Source organism: Zalophus californianus, chromosome 11 (genome assembly GCF_009762305.2).
Source record: "Zalophus californianus isolate mZalCal1 chromosome 11, mZalCal1.pri.v2, whole genome shotgun sequence".
NCBI lineage: Eukaryota > Metazoa > Chordata > Mammalia > Carnivora > Otariidae > Zalophus > Zalophus californianus.
Window position 1 is genome coordinate 13,833,143 of NC_045605.1, and position 20,809 is coordinate 13,853,951.

General features: G+C 56.4%; 1 protein-coding gene across 4 annotated transcripts; it reads left to right on the plus strand.

Annotated features, from left to right (window-relative positions):
- The first annotated feature begins 3,526 nt into the window (after positions 1 to 3,526).
- SIDT2 (SID1 transmembrane family member 2) lies at positions 3,527 to 20,342 on the plus strand. Of its 4 annotated transcripts, XM_027580318.2 has the most exons (29): positions 3,527 to 4,396; positions 4,930 to 5,301; positions 6,942 to 7,063; positions 7,364 to 7,528; positions 7,621 to 7,666; positions 8,055 to 8,156; positions 8,268 to 8,351; positions 9,265 to 9,364; positions 9,552 to 9,617; positions 10,499 to 10,592; positions 10,951 to 11,003; positions 11,351 to 11,362; positions 11,753 to 11,824; positions 11,978 to 12,049; positions 12,220 to 12,282; positions 13,020 to 13,138; positions 13,480 to 13,553; positions 13,654 to 13,720; positions 14,261 to 14,334; positions 14,462 to 14,585; positions 14,796 to 14,913; positions 15,426 to 15,562; positions 15,692 to 15,800; positions 16,060 to 16,136; positions 16,311 to 16,357; positions 16,636 to 16,741; positions 17,346 to 17,456; positions 18,691 to 18,804; positions 18,900 to 20,342. In XM_027580318.2, the coding sequence occupies exons 2-29, from the start codon at positions 5,119 to 5,121 to the stop codon at positions 18,960 to 18,962; spliced, it is 2,574 nt and encodes an 857-aa protein (XP_027436119.1). In that variant the 5' UTR covers positions 3,527 to 4,396; positions 4,930 to 5,118; the 3' UTR covers positions 18,963 to 20,342. The 4 variants fall into 4 exon arrangements, with proteins under 4 accessions (XP_027436119.1, XP_027436121.1, XP_027436120.1 ...); XM_027580320.2 differs by lacking the exon at positions 12,220 to 12,282 and having other exon boundaries at positions 3,529 to 4,396; XM_027580319.2 differs by lacking the exon at positions 11,351 to 11,362 and having other exon boundaries at positions 3,529 to 4,396.
- The last annotated feature ends 467 nt before the right edge of the window (positions 20,343 to 20,809 follow it).

Genomic DNA, 20,809 nt, shown 5'->3' on the forward strand with positions numbered 1-20,809 from the left:
CTTAGAACAAAGAATGTGTTTTAAGTATCTGTGTTCCCAGCACCTAGCTTAGTGACTAGTACAAACTAGGCATTGAATAAATGAATGAACAGGAGATTGAATGATTTGTTCATGGTCATCTAGCCGGTAACTGTCAGTACTGAAATTGAAATACAAATCTTTTGACTTCATTTCCTGTTCTTTCAATGATACCACACTGCTGCTTGTGAGGAACAATGCACATTATTAATAAGGACAAACAAAATTCACTTTTAAGGGGCACCTGGGTGGCTCAGTCGTTAAGCGTCTGCCTTCAGCTCAGGTCATGATCCCAGGGTCCTGGGATCGAGCCCCTCATCGGGCTCCCTGCTCAGCGGGAAGCCTGCTTCTCCCTCTCCCACTCCCCCTGCTTGTGCTCTCTCTCTCGCTCGCTGTGTCTCTCTCTGTCAAATAAATAAATAAAATCTTAAAAAAAAGAAAACACAAAATTCACTTTTAAAAACAAAAACAGATGCCATACATACCTATCACAGAAGTTTTCGACACATTTTCTGGAATTGTTTGATTGAAACTAGACGGAATTAATAAGATAGTTTTTATAGGAAAAGTAAAACCAAATAAAAAGTTAGACTGGTTCAGAGGAACAAATGTATCGTGAATGAGAGAATCACCTTTGTGAAGGCTCCGGGGACCAGTGAGGTAACAGGAGATGCTATGGGAGGTGGCCTGTATGTGAGCCAGAGTGTAAAGAGAGGGGACCTTTCTATTATTGAGAACTACATGGAATAAGGGTTGAATAGCTGCCATGTTATCTTTAGATAACAGCCAGAGAGGAGGAAAAGGTTCTTGAGTTGCATCTTCTGATTTCGTAGCTGGAGACCCAAACCTTCTTGAGATAGGAGGATGGCTCATTTTTAATCAGTGATCTTTGGAGACAGATTTGAGTTGATCAATTGTTTATCTCCTTGTTTTCAGCAGCCTGATTGACCAGCTTCATTTCCTGCAAAGCTCTGATGTTGATTCCAGCACATGGCCGCAGGGAACAGGATGCAAGGCCTGAATGTGTTCACATTTCTCAGTCTGAATGGTGAAAGCCCCAGGAAACCAAAAGTGGCTGATGGGTCTGTGGCAGAAAGTTTGTCCCCTTAGTCAAAACTGCTCTCCTTTGACTCCCTTCCTACTCGAGACAGTAGTTCAGGATGACGAATGCAGGCAAGCCCAGCTCCCCTGTGCTGCATTTAGGAGGTAAATGGACATAAGACATGACTCTTAAAAGGTCAGAAAGTTTAATTTGCCTACGATGCCCAGTGCAGGGGCTTACACAGAACTTTCTGACGTCAAAGTCCTTTTTCCATAGTACCGTGAAGCCATGTGACAGGTTTGAGACCTGAGCCCCAGAATGATGGAGTAAATACTCTGATTCCTAATCTGATATGCATCCCATTTTCATAGTCCTTGGAGAGATGACCAGACTCAAGGGCAGCCCTGAGAAAGAACAGCACTTGCACGCTGAAGAGGAAGGACTGTACAGTGCTCCTGCGCTGCGGCTGCTGGGCAATTCTGTTTGAGCTCTGCGTGGATACACGGAAACCCTTTTATGGTCGTGATAAAAACAGGGAACTTAAGTCCATTTCCTTCACAGGGCTTGGTTGTGTAACTTTTTTTTTCTGGGTAAAAGTTACTTAATTCTAAAGTCGGGTTTGATCCTGCCACCCACCCACAGGCACGGCCACTCTCTACCTCCTGTGGAAAGCTGGGAACCTCATCAGCTACCTGGTTGATGGTCTTTTCTGCACTCAGGATCGGAAGGATGGCCCACAGGGAAATAGAAGGAAGTCATCTGAGCCTTGTGACCCACCCTGCCCTCATTGCCAGGGCTGGGGTTGGGCTTTTTATATAACATGGCAGATAATGCAGTAGCTGGACCAGCACAGAAAGCCCAGGGGGCTGCCCCCAGGCCTTGACATCTCCTCCTTTGCACTCACAAGTCTGGCTTTGAGACCCAGCACTGCCCTTCTTTTATGCTAACTGCTGTAGCCAACAAAAAGGCCTTCTCTCCTCAGCACTGCCAGACCTGAGAAAGGACCTATTCATAACTGGGTTTTGCTGTTCCCTCCCTAGGGGGTGGGGCAGAAGGGCTGAGGAAAGTTCTGCAGACCTGAGAACTGCAAGAAAGTATGGGGCTGCCGCCCTCCTACCCTGTTTGAACACAGAGGGTGCTGAGAATTCAAAGGTTAAGCTCATGAGCCCTTGCAAAGGGGAAGGATCCTTTCTGGGTTTATTTAGATAGATTTCTCAAGAACTAAGATATTGCTAGGAGAAAGGGAGCAAACAAATATCAGCAGTCCCAGTCCCGGTTGTCTGGCCTCAAAGCAGTGGTTCTCAAAATGTATTGTGCATATCAAGCTTCTGGAGTGCTTGTAAAACCCAGATTCCTGGGCTGCACCTCCAAAGACTGCAATTCAACAACTGTAAGTTGTGTCTGGATATGCATTTTTAACAGGCTGGGAAGGGGTGGGGGCACGTTTTGCCCCAAAGCCTGAGAGGCAGAGTTGGAATGCCCCCATTCTGGGCTTATTCAATACAGTCCCCGGACCAACCAGCCCAGAGCTGAGACTGGTGCTTCTCATAGCACCCAGGAAAGTTCCAGAAACCAGTTACATTACATCAAGCTAAGTGGGGAGCTCAAACTCAGAGTGGGAGTATTTTCTTAGAGTTCCAGATTTACTGGCAAGATGAGTTCACCATGAGAGAGAAAGTGGAGTTCACTTGGAATGTGGAAATCCTACATCGACTGCCCAAACTGGGCTGCTGACTGCATGGACTTACAATGAAAGATCTTCCTATTATCCTGAGGGTCCTCCAATTCAGGTTTGTCTAGACATGCTGGAGTCTAGTAAACTACTCACTCTACCTGTCTGTACAATGAGGGGTTGGTCGAGGAGTCTGCTAAGGTTCCCTTTGGTCTGACTTTCTAGGGTTCTCCAGAACCTGCAGCCTGCTTCTGATCTTCAGCCTCAAGTACGACTGCTTGGGCAGGAGGCCAGGTCTAATTCTTGCAACACACCATTTGCCTAGTATAAATAGAACAGGAGTTGCACATAGTAGGTGCCCATTAAATATTTATTGCAGAAATGAATAAATGTAAGTGGCCATGAGATAAAATAGTCCTCGTTGGAACAGAGCCCAGAGAAGAAGGCAGGGGCAGGAGCTGTGGCTGCAGGAATCTTGGGAGCAAGAGAATTCTCACAAGCCTCTGGCCCAGGTGGCTCCATCGGGTGTCTGCCAATTTCAGAGGTGGCCCTGTTATTCCTTTTCCTTTAAACATCTAATTCGTCTTAAAAATCCATATGTATCGTAGAAAATTTACACATTTTTATTTTTTTTAAAGATTTTATTTGAGAGAGAGAGAATGAGAGAGAGCGCACGAGAGGGAAGAGGGTCAGAGGGAGAAGCCGACTCCCCGCTGAGCAGGGAGCCCGATGTGGGACTCGATTCCGGGACTCTCCAGGATCATGACCTGAGCTGAAGGCAGTCGTTTAACTAACTGAGCCACCCAGGCGCCCAATTTACACATTTTTAAAAGGTATATAAAAATGTTTTGAAACCATCCGCAGTCCAGTGATTTTTCTTCCCTTTTTGGTACTTTTCCTTGCTTTTGGAATTAGAGGAAAATGATACATGCCATTTTTAAAATCATCTGTAATTCAAAGATTTCTCAACGTTTTCTATGCATGCCTACGTATTTGGAAACCCTACTGTTGATATAGTGTAATATTGTGACTCCTCTGCTGATATCTTCCTTAAAGTCTTAAGCATCATTTTCAATGGCTTCAGGATAATAGCACCTTTAACCACTCCCTCATTATGGACATTTAGGCTGTTTCCTTTATGCTTTATATTACAAATATCGCAAAAATAAGCATTACTGCCTACACATTTTTAATCTGTATTTATTTCCTTAGGAAAGAGTCCCAAAAGTGAAATTACTCTGTCAAAGAGTATAAAGCTCTTTAAACTTCTTGAAACACGGGCCAAAACGTTTTGTAGAAAAGTTTTCATCGATTTATACTGAAAGTTACTATCTCAATGAACTTTTTAGCTGCCTCTGCAGAGAAGAGGAGAAAGCCCTGCAAGCTTCCAGGCCTCCCTGAAGCCTCGCGGCCGCTGCAGTACAAGGTGAGAGGACGCAGAGGTTCCTTCTGTAGTTTTGCCTCAGCCATCCCTCCGCAGGGAAGGCGCCCGTCCTGTTTCCTAATTGAGTTCTTCCTTTCTTAATGGCCCAAGGATGGAGGATGTTGGTGGTAAAGGCAGTGAGGGTGGAGGTGGATCCTTACGTTTGAGCAAAGAAGACTTTGTCAACAAGAATCCCACACTCGGAGATCCTTCACGGAGACATCCATCTATTCCAACCAAAGTGAGCTTCCAGAGACGGGCAGGATGACGAAAGAGGACAGGGTAGCAGGATAGGAGTTAGAGGCGGCTTCCAGCTGGAGGGCTGCGGCCCCTTTAAGGCCCAATCCGGGGCTTGGCCCTTTAAAATCTGTGTCAGTTTCCCCTGACGTCAGCGCGGCGGGCCGGCCGCCCTGCTGTTTACCGCCTCGCGGCCCCGCACAGTCCCGGGAGTTGGGAGACCCGGGGCCGCCGCGGCCGCCCGCCCTTAAAGGGCCCGCGCCCCCAGGAAACAAGCCGCGCCGCGCGGCGTCGGGTCGCTGCCACCTATCACGCTCCTCACCCTCAGACCCTCCTCCCTTCCCGGCCGCCCCCGCTGCCGGCTTCCGTCCCTCCCTCCCCTTTCCCCGGCGTCTCCAAGCTCCCAGCAACCAGCCGCCCCCTGGCTCTTACGGCCCCGGCCGGCGGCCGCGGGGTCTCCCGGCCGCGCTCTGCCCCTCGCGAGCTGGCCCGTACCCCACATCCTCCCCTCCCTCTCCCGCCGCCCCTCCCCGCCAGGCCCCCTAGGAGCGTCTCTGCGGCTCCCGGGAGGGGACGTTTCCTGATCTCAGGCCGGGGTTAAAGTTCTGGTCCTGGTGAGATGCTGGAAGCTGCGGCCAGAGCCGCAACCCGTCCCGGAGGTGTCCTGTGGCCTGTCACCGTCCCCGCCACCACCGCTGCCGCCGCCACTGCCGCCTTGCCGGGGCCATGTTCGCTCTGGGCTTGCCCTTCTTGGCGCTCTTGGTGGCCTCGGGCGAGAGCCATCTGGGGGTTCTGGGGCCCAAGAACGTCTCGCAGAAAGACGCCGAGTTTGAGCGCACCTACATGGATGAGGTCAACAGCGAGCTGGTCAACATCTACACCTTCAACCACACTGTGACCCGAAACCGGGTGAGGGCTGGGCTGCGCTGGGCTGGGGGTTGGTGGTGAGTGGGTGAGCAGACCAGGGCTCCGCGAGTCAGTCAATCCTCTGCTCTTTTAGGAGGCCCATGAACGCGACACCCCACCGGGTTTCCTTTTCCCAGAACCACACTGGACTCTCTTGACCAGTCCTCCTTGCTTTGCCACCAGCGTTTCTCTGAAGCTCCCACTGGACAGTTTCTAAAGTTGTCTCTTTCCCATCTTCTCTTTGACCCCCTCCTTTCCACCAGCTGTGGTCTGAGCAGGGCTGGTCCAACACCCCAAATTTGACAGCCCCACCCATCCGGGTGCAGGCGGAAGCGGGGTAGCCACTGGGGTTGGCCCAGAAGACCCCAAGGAGATGAGACAGGCTGACTGAAAGGCTCTGCCCAGCCAAGTTATAGCTGAGCCTCCCCAGGGAGATGAATGCAGGCCTTCCCAGCTCTCTTTCTGCCTTAGAAAGCCAGCTGGCCTTGTAAGTGGAAGGTGGTGGAGATAAGACCAACTCCCAAATGGGATGGGAGGAGAGAGGAAGTTTGTGTCCAATGGGGAATCTACCTCACCCTGACTTTCTCTTTCATTTTTTCCCCGGCCACGAGTTAAATGTGATTGTAGCTAGATCTAGGAAGTCTAGACCCTGGGCAGAGCTGAGATTTGGAGAATTCTTGCAGCCTGACTCTGTGGTCTCTTGCCTAACACTCTCCATGATGGGATTTACTAAGAAGTGGTAGAGCTGATAGTGGCAGTCTGATTATTTTTCAGGATGGGGCGGGATCTGCCTTCAGTGCCTGTTTCTCTGAAGTTTGATGTCCTCCTGCTTGGAGTCCTTTCTTCCTTCTCCCCCATAACTGGGGTCATCCTGGGAGTTATGGTCTTCTACCCCTCGGGGAAACGTTGCCCTAGGGCTTGGGTCTCAGCAACCCAATAACACGCATTACCAGGACTGATTGATTGATTGATTTTCTTAAGCTCCCACTGTTCTGTGTATGTTCCTCCATGTGCCAAGAGTGAGAGTGTCTGCATTTTACAGAGGAGGATATCAAGGCTCAGAAGTGTGAAGTGACCTCTCCACAGCTCTAGCCCTTGGTCAAGAGCTAAGGATAGAACTTGGCTTTCTTAGCTTTCCACAGTCTCTTTCCCCACCTCCCCACTGGCTCTGGCCCCCAGATTAATTGTTGAATGGGGGCTTCCTGGCTCACAAGGAAGAAAATTGAGGAACACTTTTGCTCTGCTGTGTCCCCCTGTCCCTGTGCGTGGATATCCCAAGAACATGGATAAGTATGGGGTATCCTGCGGATGTCCAAGGTCTCCATTGTGTTTCCTGTTGGGAAGTGAGGCCCTGTAGTTGCGTGGGTCCCATTGTCCTGCACATACCTGCCAGCCAGGACGGGGCCTCTTCTAAGAGCTTCTCCTCTAACTCAGGGCAAATCCCTCCTGGAGACTGGGGCTGCTCTGGCGGAAGAAGGGGCATAGCTTGCTGCCCAGCCTGACTGGAGGGAGGGGGTTGAGGGGGGAACAAAGCTGTCAGCATGACGGAGGGCAGGGCTCAGTCTCTGGAGCCATGTGTCCCGAGGAGCCGAGGTCGAGTCACTACAGGCTTGACTGAGGGGTGTTTCCATGTCATTCTGCAGACAGAAGGTGTGCGTGTGTCTGTGAATGTCCTGAACAAGCAGAAGGGGGCTCCTTTGCTGTTTGTGGTCCGCCAGAAGGAGGCTGTGGTGTCCTTCCAGGTGCCCCTAATCCTGCGAGGGCTGTGAGTAGGACCTGGGGGTCAGGGAGGGGGGTAGGCCTCGGCCAGGCCAGGCCCAGAGCCTCACCCAGGGCCTTATCCAGGGCCTCAGGCCACCCAGGAGCCCCTCTGTTTCTCTTCCCCGTTCCCTGAACCAAGGGGCTGCTCAGTGGCCAAGCCTGCCAACTTGGAGCTTGTCAGCCTAGCTGGGTTAGGAGTAGGGAAAGCTGGAAACCAGAGTGGGGGAGTTGGGGCCTTGCTCCTATGGCGTGGCTTGCTGGCTGGGACAGTAGTAACGTCCTGGCTTTCTGCTTTGGGCTATAGGTATCAGCGGAAGTACCTCTACCAAAAGGTGGAGCGAACGCTGTGCCAGCCTCCCACCAAGAATGAGTCCGAGGTCCAGTTCTTCTACGTGGATGTGTCCACCCTGTCACTGGTCAACACCACCTACCAGCTCCGGGTCAGCCGGATGGACGACTTTGTGCTCAGGTGTGCAAGGGCAATGCCAGGGGACCATGGGCCTGGCCTCCTTGCCAAGCTCAGGGAGTGACCGTGTTCGGGGGGGGCTCTTCTCCCTCCAGGACTGGGGAGCAGTTTAGCTTCAATACCACAGCAGCCCAGCCCCAGGTAAGATCTGTCTGGCAACAGGCCCTCAGGAGGAGAAGTGGGGACATGGGAGTGGGAGTGGTTGGCAGAGCCTGCTGGGAATCCCAGGTTGGCTGTCCCCTCGCCGTGGAGGGACTCTGGCCCTGGGGTGGTCAGGGGACAGGCCGCGTGGGACTTGCAGAAGCATGGGGTCTGGCCGCCACCTCTCCTCCTTGCCTCTTGGGACACTATCCTGAGTGCCCACCTGAGGTTGAGGGGAGTGATGTAATAGGGCTGCTTTGGGTCAGGGTCCTCCTCCCCAGAGAGCTTCCACTGCCCAACCCCGAGAGGACACACACTGTTCCCTTCTAGAGGGACAGAGAGAGCATCCTCATGAGATGGGGCTCTCCCTGCCCTCCTGTGCCCTCAGTACTTCAAGTATGAGTTCCCGGAGGGAGTGGACTCGGTGATTGTCAAGGTGACCTCCAACAAGGCCTTCCCTTGCTCAGTCATCTCCATCCAGGATGTCCTGGTAAGTTGCCTGCCCTTTTTTTGCTCTCCACCAGCGGGTAGCAGGGCTGCTAAAGAGGGGGCCCAGGGCCCAGGTTCCTGCCCATTCGCCTCTCCCCTCTTCCCTCTGTAGTGCCCTGTCTATGACCTAGACAACAACGTAGCCTTCATCGGCATGTACCAGACTATGACCAAGAAGGCCGCTATCACTGTGCAGGTAGGAAATGCGCATGGCCCTATGGGAGATGTAGCCAGGTGCTGAGCTTTCCAGACCCTTGCTCCTTCACCCCTACCCCATTTCTACCCTACTGATAAGACTGAGTCTTGGCCTGCCAGTCCCTGAGGTTTGGGGCTCTGCAATTAATGTGAGGGTTGAATCATCATCCCAAAAACCTTGGGGTTAGGAAAGAGCAGAGTGCCTTTTCCAGCCGTCACATCTGTTTCAGTCGCTGTAATGATATAGCTAACCGGGGCGGGGGGGGGGGGGCGCCTGGGGGGCTCAGTCCATTAAGCATCTGCCTTCAGCTCAGGTCATGATCCTGGGGCCCTGGGATCGAGCCCCACATCAGGCTCCCTGCTCAGCGGGGAGCCTGCTTCTCCCTCTGCCTGCCATTCCCCCTGCTTGAGCTCTCTCTCTGTGTCGAATAAATAAGTAAAATCTTTAAAAAAAAAAAAAAAAAAAAAGGGAAAAGGGCCCTGGCTGATGCTGAGTGTTGCCCTTGGCGAAGGCTAAAACCTGTGCTGGGGGCAGGGAGGGTGAAGCCATATGTTCACTTCACAACATGTGAGTTGCAACTTAGGAGGCAGTAGGGGCCCCTCCACTTTTTCTTCTGGCTGATGCCCAGACCGTAATGGGGCACCCATGGATTCCACGATGGTAGGTCATACACACATTTGCTCACCTGGCTAGAGGATAGGGTCATGATTTGGGCTCTAGAGCCAGTTAACTCTACCACTTACTGGTAGTGTAACCCTAAGGCCTAATAGGCGTAATGATAGTACTTATTTTGTAGGAATCTTAGTGAGGGCTGAGTAAAATTATGTGTGTATTTTGTTGATTGATTTTGATGATGATTGATGGTGATGACGGTTTTATCATCATCATCACCATCATCATCATCATCCTGCAGCGCAAAGACTTCCCCAGCAATAGCTTTTACGTGGTGGTGGTGGTGAAGACCGAAGACCAGGCCTGTGGGGGCTCCTTGCCTTTCTACCCCTTTGTAGAAGGTACACGGTGTGCCCTGGCCTGGCCCGGGTGGGGTGGGCTCGGTTGCTCCCCGGGAAGTAGAAGAACCTGTGTGGCTGATGCGGGGGTCTGCCGGGTTTGGGGTTTTGGCCCTGGACTCTCCCAGGCCTGGTCCTACAAACTTTAGCCAAGCTCCAGGCGGTTACTTGTTTGACATTTTGCTTCCAGATGAACCGGTTGATCAAGGGCACCGCCAGAAAACCCTGTCCGTGGTGGTATCTCAAGCAGTCACGTGTGAGTGTGGGTGGCTGAGTGGCTGTTCCTCTCAGATCTAGGGGAGGGGGAGGGAGACCTACACGGCCAGTCCTGGAAGGGGGAGTGTTCTTGGCAGCCTTCACGATGGGCAGACCCAGAGGTGGGTCCCAGGGTGATGTGGTAGAGTTGGAGACTAACAATTGATGTACTGAGTTCCTCTTCTCTCTCCGCCCCTTGCGGGCAGTGCAATCTCACTGAGCCTCAGTTTCCCTGTCTCTATCGTGGTGGGTAGTAGGATCTGTCCTGGTGGTCTTACCAAGTTGTGAGGTTTAGCACAAAATTAGCAGAAAAGTATTAGGCTCCTTGGTCATGCTCGATAAATATTTACTGAGTGATTGGATGGAGCCCTTTGTAAACTGGAAAATATAAGATAAAAATAAGGGATTGTAATGGGAGGGGAAAGAAGCTGCCTCTCTTGTATGGATTCTTCATTCAACAAATATTTATCGAGCACCTTCTGTGTGCCAGGTGTTATGGTCTGGCTGAGTCCTCTGACTTGCAGAGTTCTGAGAGCTCTGAAGGGCAAAGGACAGGTCAGTGGGGCCACAGGACAGAGCAGCTTTCCTAGAGGACACAGTGCCCCCCCCCGGCCCCCAAGCTGTGTTTGGAAGGAAGCTGTGTTTGAAAACAGGATGGAGTTTTTGAGGAAGAGGGAGAGGAGAAAATTCTAGTAGAGGGAGCAACAGCAGGAGTGAAGGCAGGAATCATGTCAGAGTTTGGCATATTTGGGGACCTGCCTGTTGCTCACCCCGCCAGGTCATTGAGGGAAGAGGTGGGGGGAGCTGTGGCTGGGCCCTTGTCTGCCGTGTCGAGCGGTCTTGGAAGGTCTGATGTGCTCATCTTCCTCCTTCCCCTGACAGCTGAGGCCTATGTTGGTGGTATGCTCTTTTGCCTGGGCATATTTCTCTCCTTCTATCTGTTGACTATCCTCCTGGCCTGTTGGGAGAATTGGAGGTAAAGCGGGGCTGCCGGGCGTCCCCCTTTACTGGGGTGGGTCGAGCAGGGGAGCTGGCCTGGCAGGATCTGAGCCAGTCCAGGGTCGCGCTCCGCACCATCATGGGGCATAGGAAGGGGGGGGTCCTAACTTTTAGGGTCGGTGGTCCATGGGCCTCTCCTCTGGAAACCAACCCCTGCCCTCAACCTCCTACCCAAGCAGGGAAACCCCACGTTGCTCCCCAGCCTGGGAGGAACCTTAGGGGCACAGCTGGGAGGGCAGGTTTATGGGGCGGAGAAGGCGGGAGGCAGGCCGGCCCGGCATTGGAGGGGCCCTCGGCCTGCCCCCCTGGTTTGCCTCTGGATTCTGTTCCCGCAGGCAGAGGAAGAAGACGCTTCTGGTAGCCATGGACCGAGCCTGCCCAGAAAGCGGTACCTCCAGAGGGCCTGGGCAGGGAGGGCAGAGTTTGCTCTGTGCTTTGCTGGATGGATCCCTTGGGGGCTGGAGGAGGAAAGGCCAGCTGGGGGCTCCTGGATATCCAGACTGGGAATAACAGTCCACAGATGGAAACGGGGCTGGGCTGTTGTATCCCTGTGACCCTAACGTGCCCACCTTAACGCTGCCACTTGATTCATTCTCCGGGTCTGGCTACACTGTCTGTCCGCCTCAGGCGACGCAGCTCACCATCTGGGCAATTGTTAACTTTTCATTCTCTCTCCTTTTCTTCCATCCTTCCCTCTCTGTCTGTCCTCCTTCCTGCTTGGGACTTCTCTCTCAGCTTCTCTCCTTGGTAAGCTCCAGGTGCTGTGGGCAGAGGAGCTGAGGTCCAGAATGGGGGAGGGAGCGGACACACTGGGGTGTCTGGGTGGGACCTGGGCAGGCCGCTCGCTCTCCTAGCTGGCCATTTAGACCCATCGATTCCTTGACCTCTCTCTCCCCCCCCCCACACCCCATAGCGAGGACAAAGGATGGCCAGGGTTTCCACGGGGACACAGTGGGAGGTTGGGGCAGCTTTTGGCCGTGGGAGCGAGGTGTGTTTGGTGTTTGTCAGGATAGGTGCTTATTCTTTGCTGCTGCTGTGGCCCCTCCGTGTCTCTCTGGAGTCTTCCTTCTCTCTTCTCCTTGGCTTTTGGCCCCTCTCTGTTTCCAGAGCTGAGGGGACCTCGATTTCTCCTTGCAGGTCACCCTCGGGTGCTCGCCGACTCCTTCCCTGGCAGCTCCCCATATGAGGGCTACAGCTATGGCTCCTTCGGTACGTGTCAATGCCAGAGATTGTCCTTGCCCATTCACGACCCGGGCTCCTTGGGCTTCCCCCTCCAAGGTGGCAGAGCGGCAGCGGGCCCCTCCCGACCCCAGCGTCCGCTTGCCCTCCCACCGGCCTCACCGCGTCCCGTGTGCCCCGCAGAGAACAGCTCCGGGTCCACGGACGGCCTGGTCGATAGCACGGGCACGGCAGACCTCTCCTACGGTTACCAGGGTGAGTGAGCCAGGCGGGGCTGAGCAGGCTGGGTGAAGCGTGGTGAGGAGCACCGGCCCCTTCTGGCAGGCGCTGGCACCGGGAGAGGGGCTGCTGTCTCCCTGCCCCTCTCTTCTCTCCGCCTTTCCTCCTTGGCCCCACTTCCCGGTAACTTTCCCTTTCCTTTGAAGGGCACGACCAGTTCAAGCGGCGCCTCCCCTTTGGCCAGATGCGGCAGCTGTGCATTGCCATGGGTAGATGTGGGGTGGGGGGGCGCTGCTCTGCCAGTCAGCTCCTGCCAGGGGGCCAGAGAGACGCTTTGTGCATGGCTTCCCCATCTAATGTCAATAATTGCCCGCTCTTGTGTCTTGTGAGAGAAGCAGGCACTGGCCTTGATGCTGGTGGGCTGGCACCCCAACTGCCACCCGGCCAGATGTCGTGGTTTGCTGCCAAACCCTCACTCCCTGGCCTGCCGGGGTAGGGCCCATGGGCAGGGGTGTCATGTCCTGGCCTCTGGGGGCTTTGGTCAGGCATGGTCACAGGAAGCTTCTGAAGGCACCAGAAAAGAACAGGAGCAGGTGCTCTTCCTAGAGGCAGCCTGTCACCCTTGCGTGCAGCCCAGAGCCCACTGGGTCTCTACCCAGTGGAGGCCAAGGCAGTGTCCTCTCAGAACCCACACGGCTGGGCACCTAATCAGCATGACTTCTGCCGAATTCAGTCCTGTTGCTTGTGTCTGGGGTCCAAGGTCTGCTCGGGGTTCTGGCCTGGAAGTCCTACTTCAGTTTGGTGGCCACCTGTTTGGCGGCCTCTTCCCAGAACCCACCCTTGTTCCCCTCAAGGACTTAGGAGCACCCAGTACCTTTGCCCTGGGCCTGAGCCCACAGTTTGCCTCTTCCCACTGCCCAGTAATTGTGACAATTGCCCCAGGTGGGTGGGGACAGACCTTGGGCTCTGTGCCTGCTGGTTAACTCTTCCCTCCTGCCCACCCCAGATCGCTCCCTAGACCCTGTGGGCACTCGGCCTCGCCTGGACTCCATGAGCTCTGTGGAGGAGGACGACTACGACACACTGACTGACATTGATTCGGACAAGAATGTCATTCGCACCAAGGTCCGATGCCATGCGGGCTGGCCCTGGCCATGGGTTTCCCAAGGAAGGGAGATTCTGTGTTCAGGCCCCAGCACATCTCCCCCTGGGGTGACATCCTAGGGGAACAAAGGGAAAGAGCTCAACTGGGGCAGGATCAATTCCAGGGGAAGCCACCTCTGCTCCCAGCCCTTCCAGACTAATCGGCCAGCAGCAACGGGGTGGCCTTCAGCCATGCCCTGCAGAATTATGGCCTGTGGGAGGGGCGGGGGGACTTCTCATGTCCTCCTCTAACCTGGGCAAGAGGGGCTTCTCCCAGTCACCCGGGCGGTGGGAAAGCGGGGCTCACTCCAGCTTCTCCCTAGCAATACCTCTACGTGGCCGACCTGGCACGCAAGGACAAACGTGTCCTTCGGAAAAAGTACCAGATCTACTTCTGGTGAGTGGGCCGTGGGGGCCGGGCTTCCTGTTACTGGCAGGGCGGTGTGGCAGTGGCGTCTCAGGTCCTGCCTCCTCACCGCTGCCCTCCCACTCCGCAGGAACATCGCCACCATCGCTGTCTTCTATGCACTTCCTGTGGTGCAGCTGGTGATCACGTACCAGACGGTGAGCGGCTCCCCTGGGCCCGTACGGAGCGCCCCCGCCCAGTGTCCCAGCTTGGGGCTCTGGTGTGAGTACAGGTCATAGGTCACAGGACCCGGGTTCAGATCCTGAGTCTGCCTCATGGGCTGGGTGACGTGAGCTCCCTGAGCATCAGTGTTCTCATCTGCAAAATGGGGCAGCACGGTAACAGTGACGGCACCTTCCCCAGTTTGTCACAGGGCTTAATGCAACTAGGCTCATGGGACTTGGTAGGTCTCGGTTTCCCTTCCCTTTTCTCTGTGCTGTGAGGCAAGACCCTCTGTCACAGTCATGCCTCATGATCTTGGGCTCCACCTAGTGTGGGGGGAGGGGTGCGGGGGGGGCAGTGACTGTGTCAGAGAGGGCTGGCCCGGCGCACGGATATGCCCGCGAGCCGCTTATGCGGCACCGTGTCGTCCTGCCGCGTGGGACTGTGTGGTGTGGCCCGGGCTCCGGCCTGGCTCCCTCTCGCCTGGGCTCTAGGCCCAGTCAGGTGCTTTAGTAGCCCCTCCCGCTCCCCTGCAGGTGGTGAATGTCACCGGGAATCAGGACATCTGCTACTACAACTTCCTCTGTGCCCACCCGCTGGGCAACCTCAGGTGGGGATCACTGGGGCTGAGCTAGGGTACCGGGAATAGGGGCCGGCGCTCTGCCCAGGTCTGCCCCAGGTGGGGAAGAGGCCAGAGTATGGGGCCAAGGCCAAGTGCCCCCTGTCGCCCCTTCCAGCGCCTTCAACAACATCCTGAGCAACCTGGGGTACATCCTGCTGGGGCTTCTCTTCCTGCTCATCATCCTGCAGCGGGAGATCAACCACAACCGGGCCCTGCTGCGCAACGACCTCCACGCCCTGGTGAGAGAGCACCTGCCGCTGAGGCCGTGGTTCCAGGCCTTTCTGCAGGCCGGCCCCGCCCGGCCCTGCCCTGCCCACATGCCACTCCATTCCTCTCTCCACTCGCCCTCCCTGCCCTCCCTTCAGTCCGGCCCTTTCTCCCGCCCCCCCCCCCGGCCCCCCCGCTCCCTCCTGCTTCACCTCCTCTTTCCCTTCACTTCTCCCCAACAGGAATGTGGGATCCCAAAACACTTCGGCCTGTTCTATGCCATGGGCACAGCGCTGATGATGGAAGGGCTGCTCAGTGCCTGCTATCATGTCTGCCCCAACTACACCAACTTCCAGTTTGGTGAGTGGGGCCTCCCTCTTCCCCGGCTGCACCGAGAGCAGGGCCCTGCCTGAGGTCCTCCGCCATCCCCAAGTCACCACCAGGGATCTCCAGCACTCAGCCCTGTGGGAGACTCCAGAGCTGGGCTTCCTGTGGGCACACACATCCTAGTTTATAGAAAAGAGGCAGCTCGGTGCTGCCGCACTCATTTGTTGAGTGTGTTCTATGGAAAGGCCTGGATAAACACCGAGAAAACGATCATAATTGAGCTGTGGTCCCTGACCTCAGGGTGCTCAGACTAAGTTGCCCTTGTTGTCAGGGGAGGTCAGGCTGGGTGCCGGCCAGCGGGACAGCAGTGTGGGGTCCTAGAGACACTCACAGGACTGGAGTTCAAATGCCAGCCCGCCAGCAGCTCCCTCTGTGGCCATGAGAAGGCGTGGGGGCTCTCTCCGCCCCCCGGATTCTTTGGGCTGGGAGCTCCCTGCTGAAGTTTGGCAGTGTGCTCGTAGCTCACGTTCCTGTCCCCAACCCAGACACATCGTTCATGTACATGATTGCCGGCCTGTGCATGCTGAAGCTCTACCAGAAGCGGCACCCGGACATCAACGCGAGCGCCTACAGCGCCTACGCCTGCCTGGCCGTGGTCATCTTCCTCTCCGTGCTGGGCGTGGTGAGGCCCTGGCCTGCGGCGCCCCCTGCTCTGAGCCCCGCTCCTCGGGAGGAAGGGCGGGCTGGGGGGACGGCTCTCCTCGGCGCCTCCTCAGCTCTGCCTACGGTGGCCCCCCTCCGCCCCCGACAGGTGTTTGGCAAAGGGAACACGGCATTCTGGATTGTCTTCTCAGTCATCCACATCATCGCCACCCTGCTCCTCAGCACCCAGCTGTATTACATGGGCCGCTGGAAGCTGGGTGAGCGCATGCCCGGGGGCAGGGTGTGGAGGGGGGCAGCTGGGCCCCACGGGATGAGGGGTCGGTGGCCTCAGGGACTTGGACTCACTGCCGACTTTGGGTTCTGCCCTCTGGCTGGGGGGCCTGGAAGAATCACAGAGTGAGGAATTAGATGAGGGTTGGCATAGCTGTGCCCTCCGAAGGCCTGGGCTTCTCTCTGCTGGCGCGGGCCAGGGGCTAGGGAAAGAGGGGTGCCCGTCAGCACTTTCCCTTCTTGCAGACTCGGGGATCTGCCGCCGCATCCTCCACGTACTCTACACAGACTGCATCCGGCAGTGCAGCGGGCCCCTCTACGTGGTACCAGCCCAGCTCCCCAAGCCCTCCTCCTCCGTCTGCTCTTTTCCCTCTGGTGGGGGGGGGTTGCCGCTGAGAGCCCAGGGGAGGGTGGGGACCGGCTGACTTGGGCCTTCTTCCACTTTTCTCCCTGTCTCTCTTCCCCCTCTCAGTCCCCGTGTCTCTGCTTCCCTCCAGGACCGCATGGTGCTGCTGGTTATGGGCAACATTATCAACTGGTCACTGTGAGTCTGGCCATTGTCTGTGGTAGCCTGGCTGGGTGGATGGACAGCTGGGGACTGGGCCAGCCACTGGCTGCCTTGGGGGCCACGGACAAATTCTAAGCTTTGGGCATGAGAAATGTGGGCTCAGGAGAGAGATGTTGGCACCTGGGGTTGTAGAATTTCTGTGGGCCTCTGAACCCAACCTCACATCATAATAAAATGTGGGGTAGGGGTGAGGGAGAGCCCCTTTCTCGCTCTTGGCCCTCCCCTGCTTCACCAGCTCTTCCTCCCTTTGCCAGAGCTGCCTATGGGCTCATCATGCGCCCCAATGATTTCGCCTCCTACTTGTTGGCCATTGGCATCTGCAACCTGCTTCTGTACTTCGCCTTCTACATTATTATGAAGGTGAGTGGGGGGTGCTGAGCCTCCTCCGCCAGGTGCCCTGCCTTTGCAGGATGGAGCTGGGCACAGCCTGCTTCAGGGTAGCGTTGAGAGGGCGTGGACATTTTTCCTTCATCTCTACTGATGAGGTCTAAGGAGGGGAGAGGCCAGAGTCTCTTGCATGTACTCCAGCTGTATCCAGAGACCCTTGCCTACTCCAGGAATGGCCCTGCAAGTGGGAAGAGCCCCATGCAGTGCAGAGGGCTTTGAGCTGGGGCTCACCAGGTCTGCAGAGGCGGGGGCCTCCGACAGCCGGGCGCTTTGCAGGGACCCTTCTGCCTTCCAGTAGTGAGAGGAACCTCTACACAAGGAGAGCCCCCTGGCCAGTGCACCCTGCCAGCATGGGGCTCTGTGCACATGGAGGCCTAGCCAGGGTGGACATTAGGGGTGAGGACACCAGGCTGCTGGTGTGGGACAAGGTAACTGTAGCTATTCGAGGTGAGGGTGTGAATCTAGGAAGGCTTCCTGAAGGATCCATCCTGTGTGCTGAGAAGTGGCACGGAGGGTAGGCAGGGAAACGGGCTGGGCCAGGGTCTGGCCCTCAGGCTGTTTTTCCCTCCCCACCCAGCTCCGCAGTGGGGAACGGATCAAGCTCATCCCCCTGCTCTGCATTGTCTGCACCTCCGTGGTGTGGGGCTTTGCACTCTTCTTCTTCTTCCAGGGACTCAGCACCTGGCAGGTGAGTGGTGACCCCGCTGAGAGGGTGGGGAGTGGCCCAGAGGCTCATTGTGAGCCGACGAACAGCCACGTCTCTTCACAGACACCGTTGGTGAGCACTAACCATGCCCTCACAGCCGCCTTCCCGCTTCACCCTCCTGACACTCAACGGGCCAGCATGGGGGCTTCCCCCATTTTACCTATGAGGCAGCTGAGGTTCAGAGAGGCCAAGGGACCTGCCCAGGGGCACAGAGCCTGCAAGTGGCATGGCTAGGGTTTGAAACCAGAAGTACCAGGCTCTCCCCTCTGCCTCATAGGCACCTGCCATGAATCACGTTTCGATTCTGTGATCAGAACCAAGTCTGGCTGGGTGTCTGCCTTTGAAGTACCTATAATCTAGTTCAGGAGAGAGAGGGAGAGACCATCATCAGTTCCTGGACTGCTCTTTGCAGCATGCTACACAAGGCGAAGCATATAGACAAGACAGGAAGGGGGAATGGACGCGAGGACAGAGGACAGAGTTAGGAGGTCCAGGAAAGCTCCCTGGTGGAGGCAGACCTTGCTCATGGCCTTAAAGGCCTTGGGTGATGAGAAAGGGCCCTGTGGCCCAGTGATGCTGTGACCGGAATCATGACCCAGAGGCAGAACTAGACGAGGCAGATTCGGGGTCAGCGAGAGCAGGAATTTGGGAACTGAGTGAGACTGTGAACTCCCGAGGGCAGGACAATCACTGTCATCTCAGCGTTTGGCACAGTTAGCCCCAGACACAGTGCTGTCCGGTTGGTGTTGGTTGGATAGGGTTATGGGGGAGCAGGGAGGACGCTGAGCAACCTTAGGTCGTGGCCCACAGTCATGGCTCGTGTTGTCCTTGGGCGGGGAGGTGGGGTGACCCGCCGGCAACGCTCTGGAGAACAAGTGAGCCTGCAGGTGCTGATTCCAAGGCAGGGACCCGAGGTAGGAGGCTTCCGAGGTCTTCTAGCGTCTCGAGGTGACTCGCCCCGCCGCTCGGATACAGGGCAGAAGAATCGGAGGGAGGAGGGTCTAAGGGAAAGGAAAGGGCAGAAGCCAGCATCCTCCGGGAGAAATCTGCAACAAAGAGCCGATTCTCAGATGTGGGAGACAGGGCAAGGGTGAGTCAGAAGGAGGGTGCGCGTGCCTGGCGCCGCAGCAGGGCAGACACAGGGAGCTGCAGGCCGGGTCTGGTCCTGGTTGGGTGGGCAGCGTCCCAGGCGGCTCTCCCCGTTGTCCCTCCCCAGAAAACGCCTGCGGAGTCACGGGAGCACAACCGCGACTGCATCCTCCTGGACTTCTTTGATGACCACGACATCTGGCACTTCCTGTCCTCCATTGCCATGTTTGGGTCATTCCTGGTCCGTGAGGCTGCCCTGCCCCAGCACGGGGGTGGGGTAGAGGCCCAGGTTGCAGGGCGGCCTGCGCCTGACTCAGCGTCCACCCCCACCCCCAGGTGTTGCTGACCCTGGACGATGACCTGGACACCGTGCAGCGGGACAAGATCTACGTCTTCTAGCAGGAGCCAGGCCCCTTGCTTTCCTCACGGGGGCCCCCGAGCTTCTCTGCCTCACTGCCCAGAGCCTCTGTAGCTCTGGGGGTGTGAGTCCCCGCCCTGCGGCCCAGTGTGGGTGGTGGCAGGACAGCGAGGTCTAGCCCACGCTTGGCCTGGGACAGTCATGGCGGGGGCCATGAGCCCTGCATCTGCCCTCTGCCAGGGAGGAGGCCCGCTCCCCTAAAGCCCCAGATGTTGGCCACTGGCTTCTGCTTCTCAGTGTTGAGGGCCTCTCATGGGTCCTGTCCATTGGCTCTCCCATCTGTCCCTCTGCAGGAGGAAGGAGGGAAGTGGTGTTGCCCTGCCCATCTCATCTCTTCTGCCCATCCTTCCCTTCCCCAGGAGCCTGCGACCCCAAGCCCTTTCTTCCTTCTTCCCGAGCTCCAATCCAGGGCCTGGTTGGGCCTGATTCTCTGTCCTGCGCCAGGGCCCCACTGCCTTTGGGGCTGTCCCTGACTGCCATCACTGCCCGTTCCAGTCGGGATGAACGGGGGTGTAGGATTTCGGAGGCCGGCCAGCTGGTGCCAGGCTTTTGGTGCTAAGGCCTAAGAGGGGCTGCAGGCAGTGCAGCCTCCCCCCTCTGACCTGTGCTTGGGACTGGCTCTGTAGTAGTAAGGGTCAGTCCACGTGAGAGTCGCCTTGATCTGAGGGGCTGAATTCAGAGGTCACCTTCCTATCCCGTCAGCCCCCAGACTGATGTTGGCACCAGGATTGGAGGGAGAGATCAATTCCCCCTTCCCTTCCTTTTTCTTTCCAACCCTCCGTCCTGCCAAGCCCCAGCTGGGGGCCTTCCAGTGCCATTGACACTGCCCAAGAATGTCCAGGGGCAAAGGAGGGGTATATGAGGCGCCCAGCCTCTCCTGCCTCCTCACAGCCGTGGGAGCCCCGGTGCCTAATCTTAGAAGGAGGCTCAGGAAGGGACATGACACTCCCCTCCGTGTCCCCGGTCCAGCCTCACTCTAGGACCCAGGGCTGGCTTCTGTGTTTCCGTCCTGTCTTCGGCCAAGTTTTGTGTTAGCCACACATATATGTAGGAAACTTTGGAGTTTACACTGAGTTGCCCCAGCTCTGGGCCCCTAGCTGCTCTGGTACTTCGATCCCCGTCACCCTACCTGGTTCGTTCCAGATGCCAAGACTGGGGGAGGCCAGGTCGGGCCTCTGCCTCGGGGATGGGAGTGTGTTTTATTCTGCCCAACTTGTTTTTATAGCTCTCCCTGGGGCTGGGGAGAGGAGGTGGATCTGGATCTTTTTTCAGAACTCCGCTTAATGTTTCCAGGCTGTGGTTGCATTTCTGTTTTCTATGAATGAGTCTGCATTCAATTAAAGAAACAGCCAGATGCGGTTCTCGGGCCCCTGTTTGCTCCCCCGTTCTGGGTGGAGGTGTTGAGAAGCAAGGGTGGGACAGAGGCCCTCCATTTCCCAGCTCTTCTGGTCTGTCTTTCTCTTTTCAAAAAAAGAGAGTCTCCCTTGTTTTCTCCATGTGTCCTCAAGTCCCCCGTGTCTCTCTTCCCCTTTGAGCAACTGCATCAGCTCAGGAAACGTACCAGGGGCCTGCTCCGTGCCAGGCACCTGTTGGGCAGTGAAGATGATGGGGTGAAGAAGTCTGCGCGCCGCCGCCGCCCCCCTTTACCTGGCAAATGGCAGAGCCTCTGCCCACCTGGCCCCTCACCTGCAAGTCAGGCCGGCTTCCCTTCTGGCCTGAGCCTCTCCCAGGCTGGCCGGCCGCCAAGTGCGGCCAGTGCTCCCTGATGTGACTTTAATGGCCGGGAGAATGCAGGCCGAGGTGGGGCTGGTTCTCCGGGGACCAAAGA

Coding starts and splice junctions, on each gene's coding strand:
- SIDT2 (XM_027580318.2), top strand. CDS start 5,119: ATGTTCGCTCTGGGCTTGCCCTTCTTGGCGCTCTTGGTGGCCTCGGGC. Junction 7,529..7,620: donor ATGGACGACTTTGTGCTCAG/GTGTGCAAGGGC, acceptor TTCTCCCTCCAG/GACTGGGGAGCAGTTTAGCT. Junction 8,352..9,264: donor AGGCCGCTATCACTGTGCAG/GTAGGAAATGCG, acceptor ATCATCCTGCAG/CGCAAAGACTTCCCCAGCAA.